Below are 18,628 nucleotides of genomic sequence, written 5' to 3' on the forward strand. Positions count from 1 at the left end.
ATGGCTGTATTTAAATGTACTCGAATGCGGTGTGATTATTATGCCATTACATACAGTCTGAGATTTCTGCCAAAGTTTCCTTTAACTAATCAGAATTCCTCCTCTAGGAAATAGGATTTATTCAATATTTGATGGAATGAGGTGTTTAGATACACATTTTTAGACATTTTAGCTCATAAGTTTGATATTAACTTGATAGTTTTTAAAATGTATTACTTTTAATCTGATAGTTATTAAATTTTATTATTTTGTAGCTGATAGCTTGTCTAATTCCTGGACATTTGGCAGCCATAACTCTGCGACAACTAAATTGTCCTTTTCTAGATATATCTTGCATTCAATCTGTTTTGCTTTTGAATCCCTTTCATAACCTTGCCGCAGCTAAATCTATTTGCAAGCGAAAAGCCTTTTATTGCATAGATTGATGGGCACCTAAAGATCCTCCTTTGTTAACAATGTTTAATTTTTGTTTAGCTTGTCAACTTTCACCTACTTCAGGTAGGTATTTCGGGAGCGTTGTTCGCATTGCCTGTTTAGCCTGTTGCCACACCGCTAAAATGAGTTTACGTAAAACTCAAGTATGCAAGCAAACAATTAGCATAATCAGCTGCCGTAATGGACGGCAAATTGTACCAATTTTTATAATTTTTCCTATTCAAATGCGGCAGTGGCAGCGTCTGTGGCTGGTGCTGTTGCTTTGGCTGCATCTCGGCTTTTTAGTCGAAAACATTATTAAAACATACATACAAAATATGCAACATTTGCAACAAGAGGCGACACCAACTTCCGCGCACGCGAAATTAGTTGCACATCCAGATTTCTATCTGGCAGATGCAACTGCATTTCCAATTGGCATCTGGATGCGGCCTTTTTGGCCTCTCTTAGCATGCCAACACGGTGCGCTGCACGAAAGCAATAAAAATTGAAAGTTTTATTCCCAAAGTGGATCGATTGTCCATTGTTGTCACGTTGGGCTAGCTTGGGCAGTGCACGGGCAGACAGCCAAGAAATCGGGCGCTGCCCTGCCCAGCCCTGCCTTGCCCAGCCGGTGGTCCGCTCGATTTTCTCGCATGCAATAATTGCCAACGGAAAGAAGCTAAAACAACTTTTAACTGAACGTTGGGTCTCATCGTGCTGTATTATCAGCACTAAACATACTAATTATAAGCACTTCCTTGCAGCCTGGCGACACTACAGACCCCAACAGCAAAATGGAAAAGAAAAGAAATTAAAAAAGTAGAAAAACTAATGTAAAGAAACAATAATAAGCCTGTGGAGCCCATAAAATGTATAATGATCTAAATGCTGCCATAACAATGGACCCATAAAACACCGCAGTACCAACAACAATTCACTCACTCGCTCGTCAGCAGCAACAAATTAATAACTTAAGCGTCAGGCCGAAACACGTAACATTTTCCAACATTGTCCAAGCGTTGCAAACGCCGTTGTTGCACAGTGGTTCAAAATGCAGGCAAATGTGCTGAAATGATAGCGTTGCCAACCACTCGAATGTGTGCCTAACCACTTTATAAACTACATTTTAAAAGCATTTAAAGCTTTTACAAAAACAACCTAAAGCTTGATTAAACATAGCAAATAAAATTAATCTTACATTTGAGCTTTGCATTGCTTAAAAAGCTTTGCAAGTTAATTAAAGCTGCAATAGTGTAATTCTCGTTAACTAACGAAAATTTCATTTTGGTAAGAGTTCAGCTTTCAAAGCTCATGAAAGCATTAAAAAACAATGAATGCTTAGTAATATGTGAAAAGTTCACAAGTTGATAATTAAATCCTTACGTTACACGTTTTACAGTATCGTAGCCCTTAAAAGCTTGTTGAAAGCTCATTAAAGCTTCTTGTGGTATTGGGTGTCCGAAATTGCATTTTTTGCATATCTTATTGAATTCTACAAAAGAAAAGCAAACTAGCTTAAATGGATTTATCCACTGTGCACCGTAGCCAACATCGTCGCCGGCCGTTGCCGTCGATGCAGCTCTTGTTGTTATTGCTGTGGCTTTTGGCCATATAACGCGCATGCATCGCATTCACGTATTCGCATTGGCAAGGTTGTTGATCTTCACATGTGGCATGTGCCCAGTTCCAGTCCCGTTTCAGTTGCCGACATGCGAATTTTGTTATTGTTTTGCCTGGATTGGATTATATTGTTTAAGTTTCTACCAATTGCCCATTATCGCCGTTAAGTGGGGCAAATGCGTTTGCCAGAATATAAATATAAATATAAATCATAACAAACTGTCGGCTGGCTATAATCTAAAATGCACAATGAACCCCATTGCAGGCAAAGCAAAATTAATTAGCCAGCTGATTTATATTGGCCACAATCGAAATTGAAATCTTATTTACAATGCCATTTCACAGATGCATCGCAATTTTGTTTTGTTGGTAAGAAGAGCAGCTGCTGTTGCGGCTGTCCAAGCAGTCTGATAAAAATCCTCATAAATTTTGTGCAACTCTTTTCTCTCCGTTAATTACAATGCACTTAATCAGTGACCATGAAGTAACCGAAACCTTAAAGCGCATAGACGAAACAATAATAAAACACAAAGAAAATATACTTTTTGCCCAGCCACTCGTTGTGCTGTGGCTGTTGTGGTTGAGATGTGCTGCTGAGAGATGATCGCGCCCGAGTCCATTGCAACTGCGAAAGTCTTTAGAGCCAAGCTAAGCTGAGAGCCATGCGCAGTACAGAGTTTTTAAAACAACATCTTGATTTATTTAGAATAACCAGAAGATTAATAGATATCTTTAGTTAAATTAATGAGTTTAATTAGACGTATATTAACTACGCGTCTGGTCTGGGCTGCAAGTCCAAATAAAATTGTCAGAGGTTTGGTTTACGGTTTGAACCAAATTCGTGCTTTAATTCCGGATATCTTAAAATCAGATTTAAGTTCAATGCATGGATAATAATGTAATTTTGAAAATTGTATTGCTTTTTTAAAAGATTATGAGTATAACAAATTCATAATCTTATAAAAAGGCTAATATCATAAATATAGTTAGATAAATCCAATACGCTTTGTGACTGAGTCTTCCTCAAAAGTTTTTTATTTTGAACTTGCCAATTGTTGAAAGGAAATATAGTTTTGGTTTCGTCTGTCCTGGCGAAATTGGTTGGACTTAAATTTGGTGCATGGTAAACAAATGTAGTCAAATGCGGGTTCGACACAGTTTGGTTCGAATCCAAATCCATTTTAGACCAACATTCGATGGCGGAACTTGTTCATAAGAACAAAACAATTGAAGCCATATTAAAATTTGGGCCTGCAATGTGCCCACCTTTAAGCTTTACATACTGTACGGGTGAAACAAAACATATTTCAATCAAATAGCGCATTTTGGGCAAATTTCAAATTATACAACCACGTTTAAAACAAAAGTAATTATTATTATTGAACGCTTGAGTGTGTCACCTTTCAAGACGCCGCCTACCCTGTTCAATCCCTCTCTCTCTCTCTCTTGCTCGCTGTGCCGCTCGCCTGTGGGGCGCTAACAATGACAGGCGTAATCATTTCATTGAACTGCATTTTCACTGTCGTGTTGCAGCTTATGGCTTAATTGGCCAAAACGAAATCGAAATTGCAGGCTGGAACCAGTTCAGCATTTGACATTTGATTTGTGTTCGGCAGCTGCGCTGGCCACAAGTTCGTGTGCGCGTCCCACCTGGCGTATGCGTTACGGCTCATTATGATAGCCGAACATATCACGCATACGCAGTGCGTTAAGTAGCCGTTACAATTTGAATGTGCATCGGATGATGGCGTTGAAGTTGCCGCTGCTTTTGCCTTGAAAGCGAATGTCTCCGTATCTGCACATCTCCCCCCCCCTCCTTTCTCTCTCTCTCTCTCTCACTCTCTCTCCCCCTGTCTTTCCCTCGGGCGTGCAATCTTTCTCTTTCGCATGTGTTTGCTGTGTGTGCAATTCGCTAGTTTTCTTTGGCTCGCACATTCGCATAAATTTTCCGCTGCACCGGCAACGTCATTATAAAAGCCCCGCCATGCCAGCTCGCCGCAAACAATTCAAATCCAGTAACAGACGCGAAATGATCTTCGCAATGGCAACGCGTTGTCGGTCCACCAAGAGCCTGCACCTGCGCCTGAATCGGTGGCTCTGCCTTGCCGCGCTAATGCTAATTGTAAGTAGTGCAATTGCTGGCTCCCAGCTCCCAAGTGCCAGCTGAGCCTGTCAACCAAGGATTTGTCAATTTTTACATCATTATTTTTTTTATTGTGTGTGCGCGCCTCAAGTTTCAAATGAAAAGTGCTTCTCGTATCATGAAAATACCCCTGTGAAATACGATATAAAAAATTAAACGAAGTTGCCGATGGATCTGACATTTACTTTAAACAGATTGTAAAACACGTTGCGGAAAACTACGACTCTTTTAGGCTAAATCATAACTTTAGCAGATTTCAAAGACACCGTATTTTAGAGTCCCTGCCAGAGCTATAGAGAATATTTTAAATTTGAACAAAAACATTTAGATACATTTAACTCAAACTAATACTAGGCGTCTAATGGAGGAGTATATAGATTAGTTGGGAAAACATTTAAGAAAAATTGTTTAACATTTTGAGATTTTCCTTTGGGCTTACGCATTAGAATATTTGAAATTTGATGCAAATGTTCAATTTAAGTAAGACCCAACAGAATTTTGTGTATAGTAAGACTTTAATTAGATTGCGACGATATTTTTGTAGATATCTCTGTATCGGAATCGTAAGAGATCCCGATAGTCTGCATAAGAAACCGTCACAAACTAATTTTTAGTAAATACTTGTCTATACTTTAGCAATGTATATGGGTAGTGATTATTTATATATAAAACATAGGAGCATATTTTTTGTTTGATACTTTGTTTAAGCTTAAACCTATTTCAAAAAAGTTTTAGTCATTTGCGAAGTTTTCAAGGCTGGAATAATTTTTTTTATGTAATTTACTTATTGACACCAAAGTTCTTAAGATCTTAATTCGTCAAAATATTTGAGGTTTCTAAAAAATGTCTAAGTTTGAAATATTTGGTTATGTATGGGGCTGACTTAGTCCCCACATGATCATTTAACGGTGGAGATTCTATATGAAATGACGACCTTACTTTTTTCAAAAAGCAAATCAAGCGAAAGCCCCAATTAGACCCAGGATCGATTAACGTATAGTAACTCAATGTTCACTGAAGCCGTCTGGCTTGCATTTAACATCCACTTTGAGATGGCATTAATCGCCGCCAGGCACTAAGCAGTCGGCAATTGGAAATTGGCTTCAATCACAACAAAGTTGCGTGCCGAAAACATTTCATGTTGGGGCGTTAAGAGGCCCCTCTCCAAACGCCAAACTCGAGTGCTCAATCGCTACCGCTAACAACATCCATATGCACGGGCCAATGAACTTGCAGCGGACGCAGCTCAAGCGCCACGTCGATCAGCGCCGTGGAGACGGTTGGCGGAGGCAGCGCCATCAACTGGCAAATGGCCCGTTCCCGATGCGAAAAAAACGAAAAAAAAACATTTGCCTCCCCCTCCACCGTCGAAAGCGAAAGCGAATTGGTTAACTTTAATTAGTTTAATTATGAAATATATATATATTTATATGTGCGTCCAACTATCTGTAAACAAAAGCAAATGGCCAACTAAATGTGCGCTTTGCATTCACATGGCCGCCAATCGGCTTCAAACGACATCGAGCGGCAAAACAATTACCATTTAATTGCTCCACTTTGCTGCTCTCTTTCTCTCTTTCTCTTTCCCTCTCTCACTCCCTCTATCTCTTACTCTGCCTGCCTTTCTCCCTCTCTTACTAACTGTACACACCCACTTCCATTTACAGTTCATCATGCAGCTGTCCCGTTGTGAAGCACAGTCGCAGCCCCGCATGAGCCGTCGACCGGCTGGAAAGACCAATGTGGAGGAGACCAGCGAGAGAGGATCCGTGCCGGATCAGCTGGCGCTGGCCGCAAGTCGCTCTGATGGACATGGGCGCAACTATCCGCGACGGGGCGGTGCATTACAGGCAAGGACCAAGGAGGCGACTCCAGGTGAGCTTTAAACTGAATCTTTTAATTGAAAGCTTCGAATGTTACCGGAGCTTGTGGCCGAAAGTAAGCTTTACAATTAAGTAGAAACTTTTAACTGAAACTTTCAGTGAGCTTCATGATTAAATGCATATCAGTAAACTAAATTTAAATTAAAACTTCAAACAAGTACTTTTGAGCTTGTAGCTGAAAGTATTGGATGATGCTTTTAACTGAAACGTTTGAATAAAAGCTTTGAATATTACAAGTACAGTTTAAATGGCGAGCTTTGCGATTAAGTACCAGTAAAATGTTTTAACTGAAACTTTCGAATAATACTGGAACAACTTCTAAGCTCAGCCATAGGCGGGAGCTTTTGCATAGTAACACAACAGCGATACAAAAGTAAATTGAAAGCTCATTAAAGCTTAAACGAAGTGGTGCACAATAAAATCGAATGGGATTAGACAAATTTTAACAGACTTAAAAGTAATATACGTCCACAATAGTTGCACTTATCATAGGCATTTAGCGAAAAGTCACTGTACTCATGCTCCGCTAAAAAGCTGCCTAGAAGTTGGGATTCTGAGTTCAAACAACTGCCATATTTATTAGCTAATAAACTGCTTTCCAAATTAATTGCGATTGTTGGCGATAAAATAACAGCCTGTGCCAAAAGAGTCTTTGTTCCAAATGAGCTTTAGCGAAAATGCAAGCTCGCCGAAGCTTAAGCAATGTTCAAAAATTGGGAGCAGCTCATCAGCTTGCAGGGCAAGTCGACATTAACAGACGCCTTTAGCGCGTATTCACTGTACTCGTGGAAAGCTGGAAGGCTGCTTATCAGCTGTGTGTTTAGCTAATGAAGTTTTGGAATTCAGTGAAATTCTGAATGCTTCATAAATGAACAACTGCCACAAATATAGCCTAATGCCAATTACTAATCTCTAACCCTCTCTCTCGCTCTCTATTTTCTTTTCTTTTTTTTATTTGCACCCTTAGACTATAGCTACGGGCAGCTGGAGCTGAATCTAATAAGGCCCGAGCACGAGACGTCTTCATTGTCGCCGCACGGCAAGATCAGTGCTTACTACGGCGGCGGCATGAGCACAACAGCCGAATCCGTTGGAGCTGCTGTTGGTGATCTGAGTCACGAGAAGACTGTCATACTGGAGGACTCGGAGACAGCGGAAGAGTACGTGTCCAACGCTATGAAAATGGCCTATAGCACACGGCACAAGGAGTCACAGGCGCCGCTGCGCATTGTGGCCAACACACAGCGGCCCTTCATTCCCAACTCCAGTTCCAGCTCCAGTTCCGAGCAGCAGGCACATGCGCAAGTCCAGCAACAGCAGCAGCATCATCATCATCAGCAGCAGCAGCAGCAGCAGCAGCAGCTGGAGCTGGAGCAGGCTAAGCATGCCAAGGCGCAGGCGCAGGCACAGGCAGCGCTGCTGGAGGCACAAATGCAGGCAGAGTTGCAGGCCCAGCTTGTGCAGCAGCAGGCGCTGCTCCTGGCCGAGCAGCAGCGACAGCAGCAGCAACAAGAACAAAAGCAACATCAGCAGCATCAGCAGCAACAGCAGCAGCAGCATCAGCATCAGCAGCAGCAGCATCAGCAGCAGCAGCATCAGCAGCAGCAGCATCAGCAGCAGCATCAGCAGCAGCAGCAGCACTCAGTTGAGTCCACATCCAGTGAATCGTCCCTGCCCGCTCCAGCGCCCGTCTATGAGAAGGAGTCGGTGCCGCGCAGCTATGAGCTGTATGACACGCCCGCCCAGACCGAGCCCGTTGGCGGCGACATTGAACGTCTCTATCGCACGAAATACTATAGCTATCCGGCATCGCAGTCGCAGCCACAATTGTATCGCAACATCGAGGACGAGGCGGAGGAGAAGGTGCGCGTCTCTGCATCGACGGAAATACCCAAGGCAGAAATAATGAAACAAATCGAAAAGTCTGTCATCAAGTATATGAAGGAGCTGGAAGCCGAGGGCAAGATAATTACCACCCCACAGGAGCTGGCGCCACCAGCCACCAAAACCTACTACAAGCTGCTGTCGCTGCCCAGTTCCGGCGGTGCCGGTGGCTCAGTTTCTAGCGAGGAGAAACGCTATAGCAGCAGCACGGTGCGTCCCAAATACAGCAGTCCGCCGGCAGCTGGCCAGGGGCGTCAGCCCGGCCCGTCCATTCAGCAGCATGGCCAATACCATGGACAGCATCATCAGCTGAGCAAGCAGAATTCGCATGCGCTGACCAAGCCGCAACGATACCAATCCGAAACGGAAACCGCATACCAGGCACCGGACATTTCCGCAGACGCACTGGCACCCAATGTGGAGTTCATCTATAAGATTAAGACGCGTGCGCCGCTCCAAACGGCCACTGTGAAGACCGTATCGAAGCCATATACCTTGCCGCTGAAGACGAGCGCCGAGCACTTTGATCATGGCGCTGCCCTGAAGAACATCGAGGAGTTCGACTTGTCCCATGTGGTAACGACGGCGGAGCGCGAACAGGAGGAGCAGCGGGTGACGAGCAAGCCGCAAAAGCTGTATTTCAACTCAGATATCTATCATGACATTAACTCATTGCCCTACAAGGCGGAGAAGCTGCGCGGCGCCAGCGGCAGTGCCAGCAACATCCATTCGGTGCAGGGTCAGGAGTACAGGCACAAGCTAAAGGCAGCCGCCGATCTGCATCCGGACTATAAAGGCTATTCCGGCTATTTTGCGGAGCCGGCGTCTAGCAGCATGGAGCTGGCCGAGAAGCAGCAGCCGAGCGGCATTGGCAATGATGGCAGTGAGGAGGGCTATCCGCTGCCTTATCAATATGTCCTGAAGAAGGAGCCGCTATCCGCTAAGTACGAGGAGGAGCGTGAAAGCTGGGAGCAGTCGATGCGCCTGGCACATGCCAAGCCCGCTGGCGGTGGCTACAAGACTGCTGCATCCACCAGCCTGGAATACGACAGCTACAGTCCCAAGTTTAACAACAATCCCGAAGGCTATGGCTATCAGCACACCTACAAGACGCAGCTGCTCCGAGGCGCTGGCGGCGGCGGCGGTGGCGGCGGCAACGGTCCCAACTCTGGCAACAGCGCCGGTGGCAAGCGCGGCAAGCGAGGCGGTGCTCCGCATCCTGCCGCTGGTGGTGCGCCCGGCAAGAAGCTGTTGCGCAGCAACGTCGGTCCTTCAGGCCTCGGTGGCGCAGCTGGCGTTGGCGGCAAGCTGGCCAAGGATCTGGAGGCCAACCTGGCACTGCGACCACCGCCCAAGAAATAGTCTGTTATATAGCTTATTATATGAAAAATTTTGTTAATACCAGAATCTTATGTTGTTTTTTTTTTGATTTTTTTTTTTGTTAGTTACTATAGTTTGCTATTACTAATTATTTATTTTTTATAGCCAGTTGCTATTCGCGACCGGGGGGTGGAGAGCGCCAGTTGCAACAACAGTTGTTACTCAACGAGCCGGCAAAGTAGTAAACGGAAAAAAGAATTATACGCGCTAGAAAAGAAATCAATTTGTGGTACATAATAAAAACAAAAATATTTAAAAAACAACCAAGGATAAAGCTCGAAGTAAACTAGTAATAAATGTTCTAAACGTGCACAAATTTGTAAAAGCTCTTCACTGTGGATCGCTATAAATTGTTGTTTGTACTGAAAAGGCAATTTTGTTGACTAGCTTAAAGCTCTTCACTTCAGATTATGCTATCAAAGCTCTCAAAGCGCTCAAAAGATATTACTTAAAGCTCTAAGCGGTTAGCTTTGTTGACTAACTATACTCAAAGCTTTTCGTTGCGGGTTTCTTCAAATTATTCTTTGTTTTCACAAGCTCAAGAAGCTTTCAAGTTTTAATTTAACTAGCTTACACACTTACACACAACTTGGTTGACTTACTGTAACTAAAACGCTTCGCTGCATATACTAAAAAGCTTTTCTTTGTGGTTAAAAGCTTAAAAAATTCACATGAGCTGTCAAGTGGAAATTCAATTAGCGTCCACACTAAAAGCTGTAGAAAGGCATTTTTCTTGATTCATATTACTTAAAGCTCTACAAATTGTTGTTTGTGCTCTAAAGCAAGCATAAGCTTTCATGTGGAAACTCGATCAGCGTACACACTTAAAGCTCTAAACAAATTGGTTGACTAACTGTACCTGCAGCTCTGACCAGCAGCTGTTTAAGGGCAGTAGCTTAAGCTTAAAAGCTCTTAAAGCGAACCTGAGTTGTCAAGTTGAAATTCGACTAGCGTGTACACTTAAAGCTCTAGAAAGGCAACTTTGTTGGCTAACTGTACCCTTAAAGCTTGTACAGCTAATATGCTCAAAAAATTACAGCTTAACTTAAGCTCTGGTAAGGTTATTCAGCTAGGGTATGAAAGTGGATGACATTGCCCACAGCTATCGCAGTTCCAAAAAAAAAAAAACTTGAGCAATGCAAAAATATCGGAATACATATGTATATCGTTTAGGTCATTAAGTCGTTAAAAACTTACCAAAAAAAAACCCCAACTTACAAATCTCTAGAAATAGTGCAAAACTCTCTTACTCAGGTTTTGGAACCCAACCGATTTTGGCATATGAGAATCTTAGCAATCAATTTTGTTCAATATGCTTATAAATTTAAATAATTCATGATTAGCTCCTCTTCATTTTTATTTATGCTATCATTATCTCATAATACTCTGCTGTCAAAAATAATACTCGCTTGTTTTTTTTTTAATAATACTCTGGGCAAAATTTTATTTCACAAAAAAAAACAAAGCCTTAAACTTAGGTACATATTTAAGAAACAGACTCTCATCTGATATGAGAAAATATTAAAAATTATTTGGCAAAATGGGTTAGGGAGAATTGGGTCTAAAAGGGCCCCAGCTACGCCTATTCGTGGTGCGCATAATGCTCGTAGTGCTCGGAATGATGCACTGGCTCCTCGTAGTGTCCATGCTCGTGCAAATGCGACTCGCTGTGGTTCTCCAGCACAAGTCCATGATTGTGATTGTGTTCAGTTTTGGGGTGCAATATCTTCAACTTCTGCTTGGTGCCGCCAATCTCGATGGGCTTCTTGACCAGATGCTGATCCTCGTGCTTAATGTAGACGGGCACGGCATGATAGTGATGGAATTTAACGCTCTGATGCGATGTGGCGTGCTTGTGATCCACCTCATGATGCACCTCGGTCTCCTCATGTTCCGGCTCGTACTTGGCGTGCTCCTCATGCTCGTACTCGTGAATTTTCAACGCGCTGCTCAGTGCCAACAGCGCCAGACACGGAAGCTAAGTCAACAGAAAAAAAAAACACACAGACACAAAACAAAAATATATTAACATAATAGAAATTGAGCACAAGGATTAGTTGAATGCAGGATTTGTTTGAAATTTAAATTTTTCAATTCTTAGTTAATTTATTTCTTCAAACTTTGCTTGGCCGGCATTTAAGTTTTCTTTTTTTTTTGTACTAAAATGTATTTTGCTTACAAAAAATTTCAGCATTTTGTTTAGTTTTCGGCTTAACACAAACACGCACAAAAAATAACTCAAAGAAAAAAAAATGTATTTGAATAACTTTTCAAAAGAAAAAGAAATGTTTGTTTAGGAGTTTTGGCTGGCTGTGGACTCCTTGACGTTGCTGGACTGAATGTGGCTTGGCGTTTGGGACCAGATTCGATTTATACCCGAAAAAATGATGTGTGCGAGCCGATGCGAACAGGCTACGAGCAAGTGAAATGTGCAACACAAGCAACACAAGCAACAACATCAACAACAACAACAACAACAATTGAGTAGCTGCGGCAACGAACTTCAAAATGGGCAACAACAACAATCGAAATCGAAGTCATAGTCGAAGTCGAAGTCGTTAGCGGCATATAAGAGAAGTTGTCGCTAGCTTTGTTTGTTGTTATTGTTGCACACACACACACACACACACACACTCGCACGCACACTCATACACTCTCTTGCTGCGTGTGAAACTCGTACAATTAAAAATTATTACGTATACGCCCGCCTGGCCGTCACTTGAGGCAGGCGCTTTTCCATTGAAAACCCGTTGCCAATTGTTGCTGTTGTTGCTGTTGTTGTTGCTGCTGTTGTTGTTGTTTTGTGTGGCAGCCACCACACGCGGGTTAACCACCGCCGCCACCACTAACCGGTCGAGCGGTGCACAAATATGTAATGCAAGTGCAAGGTAATTGCACAAAAAATAAACATATTAAAAAAAATACACACTCATATATAACGGTCAGGCAAAAGAAAACAATCAAAGAAACACATATCAAATTACGTTAATAAATAACATTCAGTTTGATTAGTTGAAAAGCGCAGGAATTACGCCAATTAGCCATTTGGTGACATTTTTTCATTTTATGAAAATTTAAATCTCTTTAGGGGGTTTTCCCCCATTTGGGAAACGAGTGCGTGCAAGCTGACCGATAGATAATCTTCCTGTTTTGCATGAGCTAATTAAAAATGTGTTTTTTTTTTAATAATTATCAGCTACGCTGCGATAACAATTGTGTCGCAAGACTCGTTGCTACGCTTCCTCGTTCCAAGCCGCGCCCCAAAAAATAAATATAACAACAACAACAAATATGTAAATGTAAGATTTATGAATGCTTTAGAAATTGCTGGCACGAATGATGGATCGACAGCCCTAATTATGAGGTGAGGGCTTTGCCAACGCTCGATGTTCGCATAGGTAAAACAAAGAGCTTGCAGCATGCTGCAATTTACGGTGTAGCGCAAGGGTTTGGCAGTGAAAGGTTCGAAAACGTTTAACGATTATAAATGCTCATAAATGTATAGATGTTTGCGTAAATACTTTCCCAATCTTCTCGTGCCGCCAGCTAATTGACTTATAATCGAACTATCAAGCGTTTAAATCGGTTTCCTAGTGCTCCAATTAGCATTTAAATGCACATAAATAAAAGTGTTAGCAATTAAAATGCAGTGCGATTAGATAATCATGCAGTGAATGTCTGTATTTGGCTCAGGAAGCTTTAAGTTGCAAAAATTTCCCAAAAATAAAAATGTAGATTCGAGCCGAAGCTTAAAGCCGCTGCAAACAGTTTAAACTGTCTGCCAAATGTTGTTGTTGCTGCTGCTGCTGCTGCTGCTTTTTACTGTTAGAGTACCGTTGTGTGCGCAATCGATTGAATTTCTTTGGGTTAGTATGCTTCCATCGGCAGCGCGAGTGCAGTCCAAAAGTAAAAGTAAACTACTTTTCTGCACGGTGACGACGAAATTTGCATAACAAGCCGTTGCCGCTGTGAAAAACGCGCCTGCCACAACAACCATTTTAATTAATTCATTTAATAAGCGCTAAGACGTTTACATAATATCAATCCTCTTCCCATATCGCAGGAAGTCGACAAACACCGTTAAACTTACAAATTTAAATTCATAGCCGTCACGTAGCCGGTAGCCAGAGCTGCCACCTGTTGTTAGCGCAAGCGATTGTCCGATTACAATTGCCGACTCCTCAAACAGCTGAGATGGAAGAAGAAGCACATCAGTCATTGCGTGGATCAGGCTTAAAAGCCAAAAGTTACTCATAGTAATTTTTTCTTTTTACTTATCTAAGAATCACTTACTGATGTATTCTATCGAAAATTTCGTGCTATATTGCAAATCGGGAAATACTCCACGCGGAACTGATTCACATAACTCCAATCAGAAGGAGAGAAACAGAAACAAAATCTGACTCCTCTGGACGAGTCGGTTGGCATAATGCTTACCTGTTCGCTGGCAGCTACTGATGAGGAGCAATTAATGCTTAAAAGAAGGAAACTCTACCTAGCTTTGAATAAAATACAAGAATAGAAATCTATTGGACCCTTTATTTTTATGATTTTGTAACAACGATATCAAAAAAGTTCAAACATTCCGGGTTTTATAGAAGATAAATCGAAAAAAAGTGAATCGATTCGATAAAAATGATGCTTGTTCTATCGATATTGCGCGCGACGCATGAAATGTAACTGTTTACCTGTCGTCTTGCAAAGCCTGTGCCATGGATCTGGGTGATGCCAATCTTCGCACTGTTCGCATACTGGGCCAAGGCACCTTTGGACGTGTCTTCTTGTGCCTGCAGCGCGAGGGTCGCAATGACCGAAAAGTTTGCGTGAAGCGCATTATTATGCGCAATCCGAAGAGTGAGCTGGCCCTAATCAAGGAGGAGGTAATGCAGCACCTGAATATGCTTATCGATGGGCCAACTAACTGCGCTTCTTAGATCTACATCATCTCACAGCTGCGGCATCCGCATATCGTGCAATTCATACGCTACTTCATGCACTCCGGCACGGTTAACATTGTGATGGAGTATGCGTCAAACGGCACCATGCGCGATGTCATCCAACGGACTAGCCAAAATGCAAATGGGTTGCTGGACAAAGCGCGGCTGCTGCGTTTCTTTAGTGACATGATCCTGGGCCTGGAATATCTGCACATACGCCACGTAATACATCGCGACATCAAGCCGGAGAACATGCTGCTCGATGCGAACGATCGCGTCAAGTACGCCGACTTTGGCATATCCAATGTACATGCGCCGGACAAGCAGCAGCCGTGGCAGGTGCTCGGCACACCACTATACATGGCGCCAGAGATAATGTGTGGCGCCAAATGTGACTTTAAGTCGGACATCTGGTCGCTGGGCCTGGTGCTCTACGAGCTGTGCATCGGTCGCAATCCCTTTCAAGCGCTGCTCCGGCCGACCGATCCCTTTGGCCAGGTGCGCAGTGTTGTCAAGGCCATGGCTCAGCCCAGACTGGACTGTCAGGTGATGCGGCGACGCTACGAACCCATTTGGGCGCGTCTCTGTGAATCGATGGTTGTCTACAAGCCGGAGCAACGCATTTGCCTGCCCGACCTGATCTGCATCGATCCCTACATCACGCAAAGCATCTACGGGCGCTACTTCAAGTATGACTATTAGTCAGAAATAATTATTAGTTGTAAGTTGTGAACCCCTCCCTGGCTTCTCATCTCTTGTAATTTGTAATATTAATTATAAGCATTGTTAGCATTGCCCGCCTTGTTCCCCATAAGACTATGACTATTTGTGATTAATACTATAATTGTTAGATTGTCAGCTGTTTCATGTGATCCTAAACATTGTTAGCTTTATTTCTAGTTATATTATACATGATGTAAGCCATAAATTGTTAATGTCGTCTAACTACGCCTTGCGCTGTTGAATCTTCATCTTTAGACTCTTAACCAGCGCGTTCTGCTCCAGCTGCTGCTTGGATCGCTTCTTTGCCGGCTGCTCAACCTCATCCTCCTGCTGCTGCTGCTCGTTCTGGTGCTGGCGCCGCTTCAACTTCTCGCTTATTAGCTGCTGCATGCCCTTGGTGGGCTTGTAGTGGGAGTGCGTGGGATCAATGTTATACTCGTGCGACTTGTAGACGGCATTGAAGCGCTCATCGTTTAGATCCACCTGGAAGTTGTCCTCATCCTGCGGCTTGCTCTCGCTGTTTTTCGACTTCTTTAGCTGCTTGCGACGCTTGCGCTTGCTGCTGCTGCTGCTTGCCTGCTCCTCCTTAAGTATTTTTGCCAGGCTGAAGTGCTGCTTGGGCTGCTGTTTCACGTCGTCGTCATCGTCCAGCAGCAGCGCCAGCTGCGCCTCCGCCTCGTCATCGGCAGGCGTTGCTTTGATGTGCTTTTGCTTCTTCGATTTGGCCTTTTTACTCAGCTTGGGCTGCTCATAGTCGCCGCTGGCAAACTCCTCGGCGAAGTAGGAGTCGTTCATGTCGATGCCGTCAGGTATGGATTCGTTGTCGCTGTCGTGCGCCGCATCGGGATCAATGCCCTGAAGTTCCAGTTGCTTGCGACGACGCTGCTCCTTGCGCAGCTTGTTCTTCTCGCTGCGCTTTTGCAGCACCTTCTCGATGGGCGTCAGTTGAGATGTGTTGCTGGCTGGTTCTTTGGTGTCGCTCGCCTCGGGCGCATCAATATTCCAGGACATTTCCATTTCATAGTCTTTCTCCTTGGACTTCAGCTCCTGTGCATTGATCTCGGCCAGCAGATTTTTGTACTTTTCAATGCGTTCTTTTTCTTTGAGACGTTTAGCTGACTGCTTTGGGGCTGCTTCTGCCGCTTGCTTCGCTGGCTTCTTTGTATTTTTCTGTACAGCATCAGCCTCTTCCTCTTGCTCTTCCTGCGCCTGTTCCTGCTCTTCCTCGTCCTCGTCTTCGTCCTCATCGCTGCTGTAGGCAACAATCTGGCGCAGTTCCTTGTCGTTTAGCTGATCCACCTTGCCGCTGGACAGCTTGTCGCCCAGTTCTCGCCTGTCCAAAGCCGTCTCGTCCCAAGTCAGATCCACCTTCGCCTGCTGCAGCGCCGTTGTGGTAAACTGTCGCGGCTTGTAGTTGCTCGCATCCGGCAACTCGTAGCACTCGTCCGTGGGCATGTCCTCAGAGAAGCTGGTGTCATCTGGTACGAAGCGCAGATCCACACGCGTCGCAGAGCTCTCGTACTCGATGCCATCACACTCATTGTACACCTTCTCCGCTGTGGCGGGGCTGTCGCACTCGACGACGGCGTAGTAATAGCGCAAGCGATTCAGCTGATACTGGCGTAGCTTCTCCATGTGGTAGTCGTCGCCCTCCTCTGCATCGCTGTCCTGCTCACGTACTAGCTCTTCGTCGGAGTCCGGCTCGCTCTCGGGCTGGGCGGTGACCAGCTCGGTGGGGCCATGCACATCCTCCTCTGCCATGCGCGCCTTGCCGTAATCAGAGGGATAGATTTTGACGCTCAGAACGCTGCCACCGGGCGGCAGGAAAGAGCTGAGCAACACCATCAAGTCCTGGGCACGTATGCGATCCCAGTCCATGTTGCACACAGCTAGACGACGTGTGGCTTCCTCCGTGCACTCCGCATCCATATCCAGCTCCCCCCAGACATGATCGATTTGCAGCTCTGGACCGTCCTCATCATCGGTACTCTCCTCATCCGACGAGGAGTCGGTCATTAGGCGTCCCTCGCCTCGTGCATAATCGATATTCGGATTCGTTAGACGCGCGCGCAAGTTCTCGGGCACTTCGGTGCCATCTTCATCACTGTCCAGCTGCAGAACATCTTTGGCCTGGTCATCTTGTGTGATGGCCAGCTCCTCGGCCCGACGCTCTTCATCCTCATTGTCATTCGTCGGCTTTTTCTGCTCCCCATCCTCGTCCGAACTCTCGTTCTCATCGAGCTCGTAAAACTTGCGCAGATCCTCGGCGTTTGTTTTATTCACAGGCCTGCCGTACTTGTCCACGGTGTACTTGACTTTGAACTTTTCATCGTCGAACATGCCCTGGAAGCGCTTGTCGATCTTCACCTTACGCTGTACCTTGGGCACGCCGCGAAAGCGCGGATCGGCCAGCAAATGCTGAAAGCGCTCATCCTTCCAAATGCCACTCGCTTCAGAACCACCATTTTGGGCTTGGGCTGAAGTCGTAGGATTCTCTTGCTTCGAAGGTTTATCCTGCTTTGTTGGCTTTGCTTTCGGCTTTACCGATTTATCCGGCTTTTTGGCCATGTTCTTACTGTTTAAATAAGCCAACAATACAGCAACACGTGCATAGAGATGTTCACAACATATCGATACCAAAACATCTGTCTGAGCACCACTGATGACATCGATGTGAGTATAAATTGAATTTTCTAAAGTTATCGTGTTAATCTTTTATTTCCCAACGTCCAAAAAGGCTGAGCGCTCTGTCTGTTACACTTTTCTGTAAGAAGGATTTCATTTCCAGAGGCGGGCCTTAACATTACTGTGAAGTTTGTAAAATATAAGTTTCTTAAAGTGGCCGATTTTCGAATTTCGTGCAGCAACGATATCGCTGTACGATGAATATTTGATAGTTTGAAACTATCGCCAACGCTTCGCAATTAGCACTTGAGAGGTGCTAACTATCGATAACGATTCATTTTAAATATCGAATTTCTGAGTTGGTGCAAGAAGTTTATATATATTATATATATGTTTATATAGAATACATCAAATTTTGATTTTGTCTATAAATATGTTTATATAAAAACATTAATGTCGCACTGCACCTAACTTGAAAAGTATAACAACTAGAAAATAATACATTTAAATATTATTCAAATCTGCAGGGAGGGATTAAAATAATTTAATAAGGTTCGATTTTATCAGTAATAACTTTATATGTATATATTCCCTTTAAAGTTGTGTATTCAACATTAATAAGTTACTTCATTGAGATTAGGAGGGATTTTAAATTTCCGGTTAGGCGGGAACAATTGGCAAGCAGTGGCAGCACTAAGGCTAGTGTTGCCAGACATTGCGAGCCCTTGAATTCCAAATTTGCCAATATGTTGAGCAATATTGTGATTTTGAAGTCACTGCGACTGCAGCTAATCGATGCTTATATAAACCTCACAGCTAAAAAAAAATATTTACACAATATGTTTAAAAGTTGATTTCATGAAATCGAGCATGCAGTGCTCATTATACAAAGAAGCGACTGTATATCTGTATACCTGTGCATACTCGCAAAAGTAACTGGTGCGTAGGGGTAGTGCATCACTAAGATCATGAATATAAATAAATTATTTTGCTTTGCAAGTTAATATAGGATAATG

General features: G+C 43.8%; 4 protein-coding genes across 4 annotated transcripts; 2 read left to right on the forward strand and 2 right to left on the reverse strand.

Moving 5' to 3' along the window:
* Positions 1-4,052: 4,052 nt before the first annotated feature.
* LOC135428483 (J domain-containing protein DDB_G0295729) lies at positions 4,053-9,354 on the forward strand. Its single transcript, XM_064682525.1, has 3 exons — positions 4,053-4,159; positions 5,848-6,055; positions 7,031-9,354. The coding sequence occupies exons 1-3, from the start codon at positions 4,067-4,069 to the stop codon at positions 9,307-9,309; spliced, it is 2,580 nt and encodes an 859-aa protein (XP_064538595.1). The 5' UTR covers positions 4,053-4,066; the 3' UTR covers positions 9,310-9,354.
* Positions 9,355-10,811: 1,457 nt separating this feature from the next.
* Positions 10,812-11,647, reverse strand: LOC135428391 (histidine-rich glycoprotein). Its single transcript, XM_064682356.1, has 2 exons — positions 11,507-11,647; positions 10,812-11,305 (listed from the first exon to the last, which is right to left on the reverse strand). The coding sequence occupies exons 1-2, from the start codon at positions 11,519-11,521 to the stop codon at positions 10,910-10,912; spliced, it is 411 nt and encodes a 136-aa protein (XP_064538426.1). The 5' UTR covers positions 11,522-11,647; the 3' UTR covers positions 10,812-10,909.
* A 2,352-nt stretch (positions 11,648-13,999) lies between these two features.
* png (pan gu) lies at positions 14,000-15,212 on the forward strand. The gene is made up of 2 exons (XM_064682381.1): positions 14,000-14,207; positions 14,262-15,212. The coding sequence occupies exons 1-2, from the start codon at positions 14,040-14,042 to the stop codon at positions 14,964-14,966; spliced, it is 873 nt and encodes a 290-aa protein (XP_064538451.1). The 5' UTR covers positions 14,000-14,039; the 3' UTR covers positions 14,967-15,212.
* On the reverse strand, positions 15,109-17,619 carry LOC135428408 (ESF1 homolog). Its single transcript, XM_064682380.1, has one exon. It carries the CDS (start codon positions 17,553-17,555, stop codon positions 15,210-15,212), a length of 2,346 nt encoding a protein of 781 aa, XP_064538450.1. The 5' UTR covers positions 17,556-17,619; the 3' UTR covers positions 15,109-15,209.
* Positions 17,620-18,628: the final 1,009 nt, after the last annotated feature.

The sequence above is a fragment of the Drosophila montana genome, unplaced genomic scaffold (assembly GCF_035044405.1).
Source record: "Drosophila montana isolate Dmon_TW-CO22-7 unplaced genomic scaffold, ASM3504440v1 contig_2481_1, whole genome shotgun sequence".
NCBI lineage: Eukaryota > Metazoa > Arthropoda > Insecta > Diptera > Drosophilidae > Drosophila > Drosophila montana.

Excerpts from the sequence above, each read along its gene's own strand:
- LOC135428483 (XM_064682525.1), top strand. The coding sequence starts at position 4,067 with ATGATCTTCGCAATGGCAACGCGTTGTCGGTCCACCAAGAGCCTGCAC. Across the intron at positions 4,160-5,847 it reads TTGCCGCGCTAATGCTAATT|TTCATCATGCAGCTGTCCCG; the intron begins GTAAGTAGTGCA and ends TTCCATTTACAG. Across the intron at positions 6,056-7,030 it reads GACCAAGGAGGCGACTCCAG|ACTATAGCTACGGGCAGCTG; the intron begins GTGAGCTTTAAA and ends TTGCACCCTTAG.
- png (XM_064682381.1), top strand. The coding sequence starts at position 14,040 with ATGGATCTGGGTGATGCCAATCTTCGCACTGTTCGCATACTGGGCCAA. Across the intron at positions 14,208-14,261 it reads TGGCCCTAATCAAGGAGGAG|ATCTACATCATCTCACAGCT; the intron begins GTAATGCAGCAC and ends TGCGCTTCTTAG.
- LOC135428408 (XM_064682380.1), bottom strand. The coding sequence starts at position 17,555 with ATGGCCAAAAAGCCGGATAAATCGGTAAAGCCGAAAGCAAAGCCAACA.